The 15,343-nt window shown below is 38.7% G+C and overlaps 1 protein-coding gene and 1 long non-coding RNA gene across 9 annotated transcripts in view; one reads left to right on the top strand and one right to left on the bottom strand.

The window, feature by feature from the left end:
- LOC112661154 (ceruloplasmin) overlaps nucleotides 1–15,343 on the top strand; it is a 63,915-nt gene that overhangs the window by 6,340 nt on the left and 42,232 nt on the right. For all 7 annotated transcript variants that reach the window (XR_007405105.1, XM_025449037.3, XM_025449039.3 and 4 more), the window contains 6 exons: nucleotides 4,420–4,667; nucleotides 6,861–7,073; nucleotides 7,788–7,961; nucleotides 9,845–10,099; nucleotides 11,149–11,320; nucleotides 14,255–14,394. Coding sequence is in view for 6 of the 7 variants with exons in the window: in XM_025449037.3 (XP_025304822.3) it covers nucleotides 4,420–4,667; nucleotides 6,861–7,073; nucleotides 7,788–7,961; nucleotides 9,845–10,099; nucleotides 11,149–11,320; nucleotides 14,255–14,394 (1,202 nt within the window). In the remaining variant the exon portion in view is untranslated. The remainder of the gene's footprint in view (nucleotides 1–4,419; nucleotides 4,668–6,860; nucleotides 7,074–7,787; nucleotides 7,962–9,844; nucleotides 10,100–11,148; nucleotides 11,321–14,254; nucleotides 14,395–15,343) is intronic.
- The window catches only part of LOC112661156 (uncharacterized), a 30,349-nt gene continuing 18,741 nt past the window's right edge, over nucleotides 3,736–15,343 (bottom strand). For both annotated transcript variants that reach the window (XR_003137465.3, XR_007405106.1), the window contains exons 2-3: nucleotides 5,044–5,228; nucleotides 3,736–3,924 (exon numbers count right to left, since the gene is read on the bottom strand). This is a non-coding gene — a long non-coding RNA (uncharacterized LOC112661156). The remainder of the gene's footprint in view (nucleotides 3,925–5,043; nucleotides 5,229–15,343) is intronic.

Below are 15,343 nucleotides of genomic sequence, written 5' to 3'. Positions count from 1 at the left end.
CTACTGACTTGCATATAGAAGAGGCTACTTGAGAAGGAAAATGGGGGGGCCATGAAGAGCTGGTTAAGCCAAGGTCCTCTTCTTACCACCAGCCAGGAAGTGGAGATTTCAATCCTAGAACCACAGTGAACTGAATTCTACCAATAACATGGATGAATTTAGAAGTGGATTTCTCCAGCCCCTCCAAGATGAGCACTCAGGCCAGCCAACACCTTGATGTCAGCCTTGTGATAACCTAAGCTGAGAAGCCAGTTATGCCGTGCCAGACTTCTGACCCACAGAGCAGTGAAATAATCCATGGGTGTTGTTTTATTTTTTTTATTTTTATTTTTTTAAAGATTTATTTATTTATTTATTTATTTATTTATTTATTTATTTATTTGAGAGAGAGAGAGGCAGAGACACAGGAGGAGGGAGAAGCAGGCTCCATGCAGGGAGCCCGACGTGGGTCTCGATCCCGGGACTCCAGGATCGCGCCCTGGGCCAAAGGCAGGCGCTAAACCACTGAGCCGCCCAGGGATCCCCAATGGGTGTTGTTTTAGGCTGCTATGTGATAATTTATTATTTGTCAATAGAAAACTAATGTTCTGTGTCTCAACTGATAAAGCCAAGAATCCAGAAACTTTTCCCATGTATTATCCACATTTTAGTAATCATGTCTAAACATAAACCAAGACCACCCAAGTGCATTCTGAATTTATGGAAGGATGTAGCATTACTACCATCTTAATAAGGCAGTATAATTTTTTTAAAATTCCACTACCATTAAAAACTCACTTCTGAGTCTGAATCTACCAAAAATTGTAAGAGTTGGCTATAGGATTCTAGAAGTTGGGGTGGGGGATAAAAAAGAGGGATATGATTACTGAGAGGGAGACTATCTGTTGTAATGAGTAGAAAAGAGTATGTTACAATTGTCAACAGGAAGAACCGCAATTAATGTAAATTATCTGGTTCAAAGATCAACAGTAATGGATTCTTTTGACTGAATATCTGACTGGCAAACTTCCTGCAAGCTTCCAGTAACTGACCCTTGTCCCCAAGCTGTGCTCTTGAAATTAAATAGACATCTTCCATCTTCTAATGATCCTTTGATGTTCCTTTGGAGACAGAACATAATCCAATAGACCTCCCCCAGAGTTATCATGTGATACAAAATATTTCCCCGTTTGGTTAATTTTATTAAAAAAAAAAAAAAAAAAAACAAGATGGGAAACATTTTGCATATTGCTGTGAATATAAAAGGAGTTTCAAATGTTAACAACCCCGAATGTGTTGTAACTCCAGATCAATTATTTCAAAAACAGTTTTTGCCTCCCCCCAAATCTCTGTGTACAAAGAATGAATCCCGAAGCTTCTGCAATGCTCCTTCTGTATGGAGAGGTGATTAGTACACAGGGGAACTTCCCTGCAATGAAGGCATTCCAACAAAACCCACTACATTTTATTGAAATGGGATGTGACATATTCTCAGGTGTTTCAGAGTCACATTCAGAAAATATAAACACCCAGTGTATTGGAGTGAAGCCTTAAGAATTTGAGGGCTATTTTAAAACTTTGGCCTATGTAAAATGTGTATCAACAGGGCATTTCAGAGCATGGATTTGAATCTCTAAGTATCACCAGGATGAATCTCTACCAATAGGAGACACCGGAGAAAATTTACCCTCAGATTCAGATGGGCCTGTGTGAGACCGCGTGGGCCCGGGCCTTCTGGTGTGATTGGGGAAGAACCTATCTCTGCCCTGGGAGCTGTGCTCCAGCTCTTGTGTGTCTCTCTCAAACTGTACTCGGGCACCTCCTCACAGCAGGACGGGCTGGATGAATCTGCTTTTAATCTCAGCGGCCTTCAGTGCCTCAGCATTTTGCTGCTGTTAAAACATCTGCTTATTAAGACTGCTCTCGTTCATACCAACGCTGCAGTGTGAGAGGAACAATTCACACCCCTGGCCTGCTGTTTTCCTGTGCATTTTGATGTCCCTGAAGTCCCTCTGAGCCTCCCGGAATTCGTTTTTCTATTTTGTTCTAACGAAATGGAAACTCCAACATTTAGAAAATGAAGACAAATTAGGAGAAACGAAGCAAGAGATGTCCCTCCTTTGTTTTCTGACTTCCAGCTTGGCCCCCTTTCCATTAAAAGGGTTCATTTCTCAGCCAACAATTTGAGAATCCTGGAGTTCACACAATCTGGAAAAAGTGGGGTCCTCGGTGTGTGGGGACAATGATGAGATACTCATCAAAGTCCCCTGCTCAACTCAGGGCAGGGTGCTCTGCTATTTTCTTTAGGTTTTTTGTTTTTTTGTGTGTGTTTTGTGTGTGTGTGTGTGTGTGTGTGTGTGTGTGTTTTAGATTTTATTAATTCATGAGAGACACAGAGAGAGAGGCAGAGACACAGGCAGAGGGAAAAGCAGGCTCCACATAGGGAGCCCGATGCGGGACTCGATCCCGGAACCTAGGATCATGCCCTGAGCCAAAGGCAGATGCTCAACTGCTGAGCCACCCAGACATCCTGTGCTCTGCTGTTTTCAACACCTGCTACTGCCCGAATTCAGCCACCAGAGCCACTGCGGGGCAGCTGGGCTCCCTGGCTCCAGGACTCAGCTTTAATCTGATGTCCTCATGCAACTATACCAACAGGGGTCTGGCCATTGCCAGCCTATGTTCTAGAAACAGAGCCTGCCACTTTCCTATCTCACAGTCCTGAGAAATCCCACTGCCTCTGGGATTAGGCTGCTCTCTTCCCCTTCATTTTGGAGTCTCATGTTACCCAGGGCCCAGAGCTGCCTGCCCACAACAGAACACACTGGGGTGTCGGTCGGTCACTACGAGTGCCTGAGCCCCAGGCCCATCGATTCTGATGGTGCGCATCTGGGCTGGGCTCAGGAGCTTGCATTTCACCAACGTCTTCAGTAGATTCCCATGCACATTAAAACTTAAGAAATATTAGGCTGTAGCCCTAGATTTTTGAAAAACTAGCCATTTAAGTTCTGCAGCAACAGAAGTCCAGAACTCCCAGGCAAGCGCTCCTCTTGTCTTGAAGAAAAGAAGCAAAAGTATCTTTCACTCTTTCCAATGAACTTACAGCTGAGAAAAGAAGACGAAGTTTATTTTTCAGTCAGATCATCCGGCTCCACAGGGATTAAGGAGAAACCGTAAGGCATCAAAGGTCACTGAGGTGAAAGTTAGCAAAATACACACATACATACACACACACATACACTCACACAAAGAAACACAAACTCCAGATCATCAGCCTGAGTGTTAGCATTTTTATTCTACTGAGGGAGATCTCATTTGTGGTGGGAGCTTGCCAAAATTCGGGTTTAAGCGGGTCCTCCTAAATGGGTAGATGGTGTTACAAACATCTCACTGAGCTATCCAGAGCTTTCTGTTAAGGACAACATAAGAATCACTTTAAAAGTTTGAATACCACTACCTGAATTTAAATTTTTAAAAAAGTCTGAATACCAAATTCTCCTTCTTTTCCTTTCTTGTCCTTCTCGTCCTCTCCCCTCTGCTCCTCCAACCTGGCTACCATTTACTTTGCGAATATTTTTAGAAAAGTTTTGAGTGACTATTAATCAGCCGTGAAAGCAGAATATAAACATTCAATGTTCAAGTATTTTCAGTAGCAAGGGATTAAAAGAACATAAGGGCAAGATAATTTTAAAACCCATACATATTGCACGCATCAATTCCAATCTTTTTTTAAAAAGGTTTTATTTATTTATTCATGAGAGACACAGAGAGAGAGAGAATGAGAGAGACGCATAGACACGGGCAGAGGGAGAAGCAGGCTCCATGCAGGGAGCCGGATGCGGGCCTCGATCCCAGGACTCCAGGATCACACTGTGGGCTGAAGGCAGGTGCCAAACCGCTGAGCCACCCAGGGAGCCCCAATTCCAATCTTGGTTTAGTACTTTTCTTTAGAAAGAAAAATGGTAGAATTAACTTACCATCATTAATGTTATTTAGGAAAACAAATATATACACGTGTTGAAGTCTCAAATATCCAGATTAACTGCTTATAAACTTTTCTTTTCTAGCAGCTGAAAGAGGTAGACCCTAAGTGAGTAATGTCTTACCTGCTTTATCTTAATATTTCACTTTAATTTTGTCTTCTATTTCATAATGCCTCTGTGTTTTAACATAAAAAACCTGTAAAAAGGTGTATCTTACCAGAGTAAGATACCACATGATTCTCTGCTACACACCTGACGTGGGAGGCCTCACATAATTAAAATAGCACGGTAAGTGCCTGTTCACCTCTTCATCTTTTGGAAGCATCCTTACAAATGATAGGCAAACATTTAATGTGATATAGTTATTAATTTCTCTTTAATTACATGAGGTGTTATAATTATAATGTATCCCCAGAAGTGATGGCTCCTGATAGAGTTGTCTTCTTTTCCTTTTCAGGGAACATTCCAATATCTACCTTCAAAATGGCCCAAATAGAATTGGAAGGTTATATAAGAAGGCCCTTTATCTTCAATACACGAACGAAACCTTTAAGACAGTTATAGAAAAACCTGTCTGGCTGGGGTTTTTAGGCCCTATTATCAAAGCTGAAACTGGAGATAAGATTTATGTACACTTAAAAAACTTCGCCTCTAGGCCCTACACTTTTCATCCACATGGAATAACTTACCGTAAGGAATATGAGGGTAAGTTCAGCTCATATCCTAGCTGGAATTTCTTCTTTTCAGTAGGAGCATTTTTTTTTTTTTAAACTTCTATCCTCCCCTCCTGGATAAGACCTGTAACTATGTCGTTTAGCTCGAAACTATTTCATTAGTAAGTATTTTGGTTCATCATAATAATGCCATGTTTCCCTTGGTGGTGCTTGCTTGTGTGCAGTGTGAACGTGGTGGGGCTTCTGGGTAGACTGGTAAGGTAGTCAGTGAGAACTGGGACTTCCCTCCCAGTGCCCCGCAACTCGCCAGCCAAAGAGAGTGAGAGAGCTAGGCACTGTGCATTAAGGCCTAGAAAAGGCAAAGATTCAAAGGGAGGAAACAGGACTCGAGATCAGGATCGTCTCACCTCTGAAATTCCTGTGTGAGAACATGATGTGGCCGTTGTCACGTCCCAGGCTAACTGGGGATAAACTCTATCTCTGCTAAGGCGGTCTGGGTAGTCTCCTACATCAGCCAAATGGTCCATGTGTCTGCATGACCCCAGAGTCACGGCTGAGATACAGGTAACCAGAAGGTCATTGGAATGTAGGACTTAGAAAAACAAAAACAAAAAAAGGAATGTAGGACTTAGAAACCTTAAGGATGGTATAGGAAGACACAGATTAGATTTGACATCTCTGATCTCATTTTTAGTACTTGATGATGGTAACAATGATGAAAAGAAGTGGTGTTTTGTTGTGGATAAGAGCAAAGGCTTTGAGAGCAATAGACCAAGCTTGGAAGACAGCCTTGCTTTTACTGGCTGAATGATCATAGGCAAGTTTCTTAAAATCTTTGTGCTTCAGTTTCCTCACCCATAAAACAAGGACAATAATAGTACATAGTAATAGCTCAATCAACATCAGGTATTATCATAAGCGAAAATGCGGAGGCTATGCTAATTGAAATTATAAAGATTAACTCTGGAAATGAAAATAAAATTAGATTTTTAAAATCAATTATTAGTTTTTTTAAAGAGGTATTGCTTTAGAAAGTGGTTGTTTTGACCATATATTTCTGTTTGTTCCTCTGACACAAACACATTCATAGCATAGAGGCTGACTGCCATCTTATTTCTTTTTTTTACAATTTCATGGTATATTAGGGCATTACTCATTTTTTTAAAAAATTTTATTTATTTATGATAGTCATCACAGAGAGAGAGAGGCAGAGACATAGGCAGAGGGAGAAGCAGGCTCCATGCAGGGAGCCTGACGTGGGATTAAATCCTGGGTCTCCAGGATCGCGCCCTGGGCCAAAGGCAGGCGCTAAACCGCTGCGCCACCCAGGGATCCCGGCATTACTCATTTTTAAGATATGGTAGTTACATTGTGTTTCTGTTAAAAGAAAAAAAAAAGAGTTCTTATCCTTTAGAGGTACATATTCAAGTATCTATGAATGAAATTATATGATGCCTGGGATTTGCTTTAGAATAATTTGATGGTGGGATGCCTGGGTGGCTCAGTGGTTTAGCGTCTGCCTTTGGTCCAGGGCGTGATCCTGGAGTCCCAGATCGAGTCCCATGTCGGGATCCCTGCAGGGAGCCTGCTTCTCCCTCTGCTTGTGTCTCTGCCTTTCTCTCTGTGTCTCTCATGAATAGGTAAATTTTTTTTTAAAAAATTTTTAAAGAATAATTCGATGGTGATGGAAATAAGAGTGGGGGTATAGATGAAACAGGATTGCCCTTGAATTGATCATTGTTGAAGCTTGGTTGATGGGTACATGAAAGTTCATCGTATTATTTTCTTAACTTTTACATATTTTTGGAAATTTCCAAAATTAAAAGTACAAAATTTTTAAAAATCCATAGTTGCTTCATGGGAAAAAATTTGATATCACATAAGATGTTTCAAATTATGAGAGAGTAGCCATTTTGCTCATACTTCCATACCATGACCCCAGAGCAAAAGTGGTTCTTTAAATTGTAAACCAAAAGTCGCTATTCTCTATTACTCCTCCCCTAAGATTCAGTATGTATAAAAAATTAAAACCAAATTTTCTGTAAAACTTCCAAACCCCCTAGTCATTAGCCTCTTACTCTTCTCTGTTCAAATAGGACATCACTACACCCCCAAGAGGGCACATACTAGAAATTGAATAAATGTTTGCTGAGTAAATTAATGGACCATCTATTCTCTCATTTAAGTTCAAATACATTCACTTTATAACTTTTTCCCATCCTAGGGGCCATCTATCCTGATAACACCATAGGTTCTCACAAAGCAGATGATAAAGTGCTTCCAGGTCAGCAGTACACATACATATTGGATGCCAGCCAAGATCACAGTCCTGGTGAGGAAGATAGCAATTGTGTGACCAGGATTTACCATTCTCACATTGATGCGCCAAAAGATATTGCCTCAGGACTCATCGGACCTTTAATAGTCTGTAGAAAAGGTACATTTTTTTCCTTATTCATCCTCATGTATCACCAAAAGGCAAGTGACAGGGCAGTTTGTTTTTAAAACATAAGCCAGGTAAGTTGGAAAGGGAGTGAATCCAGAAAAGAAAGAAAGAGCAGGGCAGGAAAAGAAGGGATAAGTGGAATAAGCATTCACTACATTGCTAAGCTGCAAGAAACACGCTTTCCTGGAAGAGAGGTTTGCTGTGTCCAATTTCCAACAGTGATGTCGAAAAGACGTGTGACTTTACTGAATGTGACCCCCTTAGCAGCACTCCATGGTGATAGGTTTGTAGTTATCCATATTGTGTTGGTAAATATAAGATCACAGTCTCTATTTCTAAATAAAAAAGATAACATAGCTCAAGAGTTTGAAATATAAATCTTTCTTGAACAATAATGAGTTATCTGCAAAGACTTATTGTCTCAGCTTATGGCTATATGCACCAGAAGAGATACACATGACTTTGAATTCCAACCCTCTCATTTGCCAAAAAGTGTTAAATAGCTATGTGGTCAGTGGACATCCAGGTATATAAGTATCTCCAATCCCAGGATACTTAATGTAAAATTTCCAATTGCCACATCTGTAAAATGGAAGTGACTAATCCAGATTTGACTATAAGAAAAAATCTTTAAAGCTATAAATCATCTACTAAAAAATACATGCTAAGGATTAACTTCTACTAAAATAGCAATTTTCACTTCAGATACCCTGGATAATGAAAAAGAAAAAAATATTGACCAAGAGTTTGTGGTGATGTTTTCTGTGGTGGATGAAAATCTCAGCTGGTACCTAGATGACAACATTAAGACCTATTGCTCTGAACCAGAGAAAGTTGACAAAGATGATGAAGACTTCCAGGAGAGTAACAGAATGTATTGTAAGATCATAGAAAATGTGTTAACTTTATCTTATTTTTCTTGATCCATTAAGTCTGCTAGGTTTATTCCTTCACATGAATAAGTAGTGTGTTTCTAATCTCTGGCCCTGAGAAGGAGGCATATTAAACATACAACTTCATATCAGCTAAACAGATCAAATCAAAACTCTGTGTCAGGTAAAACTAGGAATCCCAAACTGGGGCAGCCCCGGTGGCTCAGCGGTTTAGCACCGCCTTCAGCTCGGGCATGATCTTGGAGACCCAGAATCAAGTCCCACGTCAGGCTTCCTGCATGGAGCCTGCTCCTCCCTCAGCCTGTGTCTCTGCCTCTCTCTCTCTCTCTCTGTGTCTCTCATGAATAAATAAAATCTTTAAATTAAAAAAAAAAAAGGAATCCCAAACTGTTCCCAAACAGTATTTAATAAAGATAAAACAGTATCTTTATTAGATAAACAGTTTATTAGATAAACAGTATCTAATAAAGATAAAACATCAATTATGGTTTAATGCATATGCATGTCATATTTATTTATAAATATTTCTTTATCCTCTAATCTCATTCCAAAAATTATTTGAGGCAGCCTAAAATTATTAAACTAAATGTTTAAAATTATACTTATATCATAAAGCATTGAACTGCATTTAGGAACATAGTTCTAAAAGGTATTTCTTTTACATATACACTGTTCCTCTGCATCATTTTTTCTATCTTTTAATTCACTTTATTTCTTTTAGAAATGCTTTCTTTACCTCCTAGGCTTCTCTTTAATTCTTAAATCTTAAGTGTCCCCAGACACAAAATGATGAGCTTAGTAAGATTGCCTATCCCTCAGAATTTGCCTAAGAAATCACATCTGTTAACATCAACTAGACCAATAACTATAGATTTTTATTTGTGTTTAGCTTCTTCAAAACAATCTTTACTCAGAAATCGGGAATATAAAAACAATGACCAAAGCAGAAAAATAAACTAATTAATGAAGTATATGGATTTTTTTTTCCCCAGCCTTTGTTATTTCTGTGTAGAAGGCCCTCTTTCTATACTTCAATCCTGCCTCTGTTATGCACTATTCATAAATAGATGTTAGAAAAAGATACTCAAATGTCTAGTCTGGGGAAGTCTGATTATACCTCTATTGTATCAGGTACATTCATGGTGCTTTCCAGAACTAATTTCCACCTTACTTCTAGACCACCAGGTTTGAATAGTGATACTAAGTTCCTTCAAAGGGTCTTGCTTGGGTCATCCTGCCTTTGAACTTTTAGAGCTTTGTGGCTCTGGTATTGGTCCTTGGGATCCTTTTCCTGAATTCCTTTTTCCCTCCTTCATATCTCTTCCACTTTTGTCTTCCAATATTAAAAAAAAAAAAGTTTTCCTCATGTTCTCATTACAAAATTCATATTCACTGTAGAAAATCGGCAACGTTCTAATAAGCAAAAAGAAAACATTGAAATCATTCATATTACAACTATCAACATGATACATGACTGATTCCTAAACAACCTTCAGTCTTTTTAAAGTTTATGTGTGTACATTTTGTATATACGTATGCGTATATGCACATATTTGTATTTTCAAATACACATACACATGTAAACAAACTAATATGTATAGCTTATAACAGAGAGAGAAAATAGGTTTCATCTTCAGTATTGTGTTCATCTGCTAATGTTGTGTTGAAAAAATTCCTGAGGCTGAATTCAGGTCCAAAATAAGGGTGCTACAATTGATTAGCAATGTCTGATGTGGGTATAGGAGGGAAGAATAGCAGCAGGATGTGTGCCAGGTGTTTTCCACCCCAATTTCATTCTGTTTCTATAGGGGTGACTATTATCCCAGGTATTCGTGTCTGTTAGTCACAATCTCTGCTCTTGATTCACAGCTGTGAATGGATACACTTTTGGAAGTCTCCCGGGACTCTCTATGTGTGCAGAGGATAGAGTAAAATGGTATCTTTTTGGCATGGGTAATGAAGTGGACGTGCATGCAGCTTTCTTCCATGGTCAAGTGTTGACTAATAAGAACTACCGGGTTGATACAGTCAATCTCTTTCCTGCTACCCTCTTTGAAGCTTTTATGGTGGCCCAGAATCCTGGAGAATGGATGCTTAGCTGTCAGAATCTAAACCACCTGAAAGGTAAGGCATCTTTACCTACAATGAACTGTCAGCTGAAAAAAGAGTCATGTCTCAGTTACACTACCAATGGGGGTGATTATTGGGGATCAGAATGTAAAAGTTCAGTGTCTTTGGAATAATCTGAACTTTGAACGGATAATTTTGTTCCTATGATGATATGCCTCATAATGTAATAAAACAAAAGACTGAAAGACTGGAATTTTATAAAGTAATGAAATCTGAAAACATATTAATTTTGGGAAAAGAACAACTGGTCCTGAATGTGGAGTCCTGTCCTAAAGTATAGTGCTGTATAGAACTTCTCGGCTTTGTAAAATATACAATATTGTAAACACCAGAAGATCTGCATGTTGTGAAAAAAAGTAGCTTTTCTTTTTTACTTGGTTCTGTCAAATATTACCAACTTTGTTCTTTGAATCCAGCTACTCTTTGATTTAACTTGCTAAATCTCTCCTCCATCCTTCAATATGAGAACATTCCTAGCTCTTAAAAAATATTAGTTTGAAATAACGATCTCCTGAAGAAATTAACTCTAACCTGGGTCTTTTAATATGTTAACTCTGACCTCCAAACATAACCTCGCCTATTAAATATGACTTTGGCCTCAGAAGACCCAGGGCAATGGGTGCGTAACCATTTTTATTTTGTCTGAGAACAATAATCATATATGCTCATTCAATTCCTCCTACCCCACTCTACCCTGCCCCTTTAAATATGGCCAAATCTCTCTTCATTAACTTATCTATCAATGTGTCTTTTTTTTCTCATCAAAAGACCTCCCAAGTGAAACTCTACAGAGATTGGTTCCATATTTTTAAAAATACTAGTATTTAAAAAAAAAAACTAGTGTTTAAAATCTCTTCTCTGAGCCATATAGAGAAGTTTTACTGCTTGAATTTTCCATCTACAACTGTTTAATTTTTAATGTTGTTTCTAGCTGTATATTTCTTCAATTTCCATCTGTGATTTCACCAGCAGTGTTTACAAGGCAATAGAAGGGGAAAACATTGGCTCCATTAACCAATGTCTCCTTCCATGTGGATTTTCAGCTGGTCTCCAGGCCTTTTTCCAGGTGCAAGACTGTAAGAAGCCTTCATCAGAGAGAAAAATCCGCTGGAAATATGTTAAACATTACTACATCGCTGCTGAGGAAATCATCTGGGACTATGCACCCTCTGGACTAAACAACTTCACCAAAGAAAACTTAACAGCACCTGGAAGGTAGTTCAGAAAAAGAACTATTATTTTAAAAAATGCCTCCCTAAAAAAAAGGAAGGAAGGAAGGAAGGAAGGAAGGAAGGAAGGAAGGAAGGAAGGAAGGAAGGAAGGAAGGAAGGAAAAAAGATGGATTCAGCAATTAGCATTTTAATTGGTACCTGCAACTGAGTAACTAGACTGCTAAATATTTATTAAGGTGTTTGCTATGACTCTCAGTTTGAGAAATATGACTTTTGAGTTCATGAAAGAAAATGGGTTTAAAAATTATTAGATCATCAACAAATTCCTCAGAAAATACTGAATATAAGTAGACTGGTTGATGCATTTGATTTCCTTTCATGAAAACACAGCATTGTGCAATCCAGCAGCATTAAGTACATTCACAAAGTTGTACAATCATCTACACTATCCATTTCCAGAACTTTGTCATCATCCTGAGTAGAAAGTCTGATTCCACTAAATAGTGGCTTACTAATCCCTGATAACTCCTACTTTCCATCTCTATGAATTTGCCTATTCTAGGCACTTAATACAAGTGGAATAATGCAGTGGTTGTCCTTTTTTTGTCTGGTTTACCTCACTTAGCATAATGTTTTCAAGGTTCATTGATGTCGTAGATTCATTTCTCTTTAAGGCTAAATAATATTCCATTGTATGCATAAACCACATTTTATTTATTCATCTATCTGTTGATGGAAATTTGGGGTGTTTCTACTCTTTGGCTATTATGAATAATGCAACTATGACCTTGGAAGTACAAGTATTGTTTATATCCCTGCTTTTAATTGTTTTATGTACATACGTAGGAATGGAATTATATTTTTAATTTTTTGAGGGACAACCATACTGTTTTCCACAGTGGCTGTACCATTTTACATTCCCACAAGGGTTCCAATTTCTCTACAACCTTGCCAATATTTATTTTCCATTTTTTTAATAATAGGTATCTCATTGGGTGTGAAGTTGTATCTTATTGTGGTTTTGATTTGCATTTTCCTGATGATTAGTGATGTTGAGCATTTTTTCATGTTCTTGTTGGTGATTTGGAGAAATATCTGTTCAAGTCCTTTTCCCATTTTTAATTGGGTTGTTTACTTTTGGTTTTGGTGGTGGTGTTATTAAAGTATATGACTTCTTTATATATTCTGGATATTAATCTCTTATCACATATATGGTTTGCAAGTATTTTCTCCTGTTCTATAGGTTTTCTTTTCACTATCTTGATAGTGTCCTTTGATGCACAGAAACTACTCCTGGACATGTCCAATGACCTCCACAGCCTCCTAGTCATTCTTCCCCACTCAATCTTCCTTTACTACTGTCCATTCTCCATGAAGCACCCAGTCTTTTGAAAATGATGAGATTGTATCACACCCTTGCTTCAAGCCTCTGCTCAAATATCACCTCCTAAGGAAAGCCTTATTTGCAACCTATCAACTTAGAAAGGTTTAGTAACTTATTCAATGAACCCCAACAGGTCAATAGCTGGGTTTGGTTCTCTACCCAGGTCTGTGACTCGTGAAGCATAAGTTTAAGTCCCAGTCTACACTGACATGCAGATGCAATGACTCTAAAGCTGGATCTCCAGCCCGGAAGGGTTTTGTAAATTGCAGGTTTGCATTTCCAGTTGCTTAAAAGACACCCCACTTGGATGAGGCCCCTCCAAATCAGTATGTCCAAATCTGAACCTATTGTCTTCTCTGTATATCTTAGTTTCCTCCTCTCTGTGAATAGTATCACTATCCATCCATTACTTAAGCCAAAACCTGAGTACCATCCCTGACTCCCCAGTTCACCACCCCCTCCTTTCCTCACCAAGCACTACCTCGTTATACCCTAAATGTCTCCAAAAAATTGTCTACTTTTTCCTCACATGAGGGATCCTCTTAAAACACTACTCTTGAATGCTCACATCTTTCTAAGCTTTCCCACTGCTCTGGGATGGAGTAAAACTTTAACTAGGTCCTGCTGCCCACCACCCATTTCTCCAAGCCTCATTCTCTCTCTTCTGCTCTCTCTCTTTTTGCTCTGCCCTGTACACTATGCTCCTGTCATATCTTGTCGAACAGGTCATATTCATTCTTTCCTTTGAGCCTTCCATAGGGTACTTCTTCTTTGTAAACACCCACCCCATCCTCCCCACCACATATACCTTATCTTTTTAACTCACTTTCCTCTCGATAGTTTTTAAAAATTGCTTTCTTTGGAAAGGTTTTGGGGCCTCTTCCCACCACTTCCTCCAATCCCAGGAGAACTGCTCCATAACACCCTGTGCTTATTTCATGTTATTAGATGGATTATATTGATTGGTTCATAGCCTGTCTTCTCTGATAGATGTACAGTGGACAGGGCTGGGTCCAGCTTGCTTATGGTTGGTTATGCCATCAGCACATAACAAGGTTCCTGGCAAGAAGCAGGTGTCCAGTACATTTGTCAAATGGGAGGAGAGATGAATGGGATGACTTTGGCAAGTCAAATAAATGCCTTTCTGAAATTTAATTTCTTCATTTGTAAAATGGATAGAATAATGCCAACTTTGTTACCTTATCATGTAAGTTTCAGATAATAAATGAAAGCTCCTAAGTACCCGGCTGTGTTAATATGCAATAAACAATAGCTACTATATTTTTAAACCCTTCATAATTTGTTTAAAAGAGTCTATTGTAGAAAAAGTAATAACTATCAGAGAGAGGTTGGCATAGGCCATCTTAAAATTTTTCACTTCACTTGCAAAAGTGAAACTTCTACACCATGATACCCCACTCATGTTGAACATCTTTCTGTGAAGTGCCTAGTACCATCTGCTTCTGTTTGAATATTTGGCAAATCATAAATATTTGGCACTGGTCATAATTTTTCTCTTCAATTTCTCCTGTGTGACTACTTGCTTTCTGTTCTGCTTTCAACTGCAGTGTTAAACTCTTTTTCTTTTGGCAGTGCTTCCGAGGTATTTTTTAAACGAGGTACTACAAGAATTGGAGGATCTTATAAAAAGCTGGTTTATCGTGAGTACACAGATGCCTCCTTCACAAATCGAAAGGAGAGAGGCCCTGAAGAGGAACATCTTGGCATCCTGGGTGAGTCCATGCAGAGCATTTATGACTATCTTGCTCTTGTCCTGGGCGACCCAACTTCAGAAAGAACAGAAACTTCAGGACCTGCAGTATGATTTCTACATATAAACTAGGGATGTGGAAGGCCATTCTATAATTAAATGCAGCAGCTAATTACTTTCCCAGTGCAAATTACCAATAGTAAATCTTCATCACTAAAACCTATGCTGACTTCAAATGATTTTTTTTTCTTCAAGAGGTAAAGAGAACTGTGTGTTTATGACTTGGTTTAAATAGACAACAAAACTGTTAGCCTCTATTCTTAGCTGAAGGTACATTCCTGTAGAAATAAAATTCAGGCTACTAATAAAAAAGGCAGGGTCTGTCCTAGAGCCTTGTGCACAGCCCAGACACCTGTTCTTGCTCAGGCCTTCAGACAGAATGTAGTGGATGAGCACACAGAGTCGGGATTCAGACTATCCTCACTCCTCTCCTATTAGCTGTGTGATCTCCAAAAGTACTCGGTTTGCTGTGCCTGTTCTATTTCTGTAAAATGGGGGCAATAGTAACAATAATAGGCCTTACCTCATAAAGGTGTTTTTAAGGATTAAAGGAGTTAATACACATAAACACTCAGAAAAGCACATGGGAAGCTCTCAATAAATATCATTTTATGTATTACATAAAATATGTACTATATATCTATGTTTTCATTTTGTATTTGGGAAGAATATTAATTTTGATGATGGAAAATCCACCAAAGTGTTACTGTTCACCTCCAAGACAATTTAACGTACCCTCTTTGAGAGGTCAGGGTTTACCTAAAAGCCCCCTGATGCTTGGGACAAATATCACACATCTGGCGAACAGAAGACTAGGATGAGGAGAGTATAGACATTGAATAGTTTGTATAAAGCTGGTAAACTGACTTGGATAAAAATGATAACCAATTTCCTTAGCCTGAATTTAAATA

This window comes from Canis lupus, chromosome 23 (genome assembly GCF_003254725.2).
Source record: "Canis lupus dingo isolate Sandy chromosome 23, ASM325472v2, whole genome shotgun sequence".
Classification (NCBI taxonomy): Eukaryota; Metazoa; Chordata; class Mammalia; order Carnivora; family Canidae; genus Canis; species Canis lupus.
Note: the sequence above shows the minus strand (reverse complement) of the source record. Positions and strands in the feature narration are given on the sequence as shown.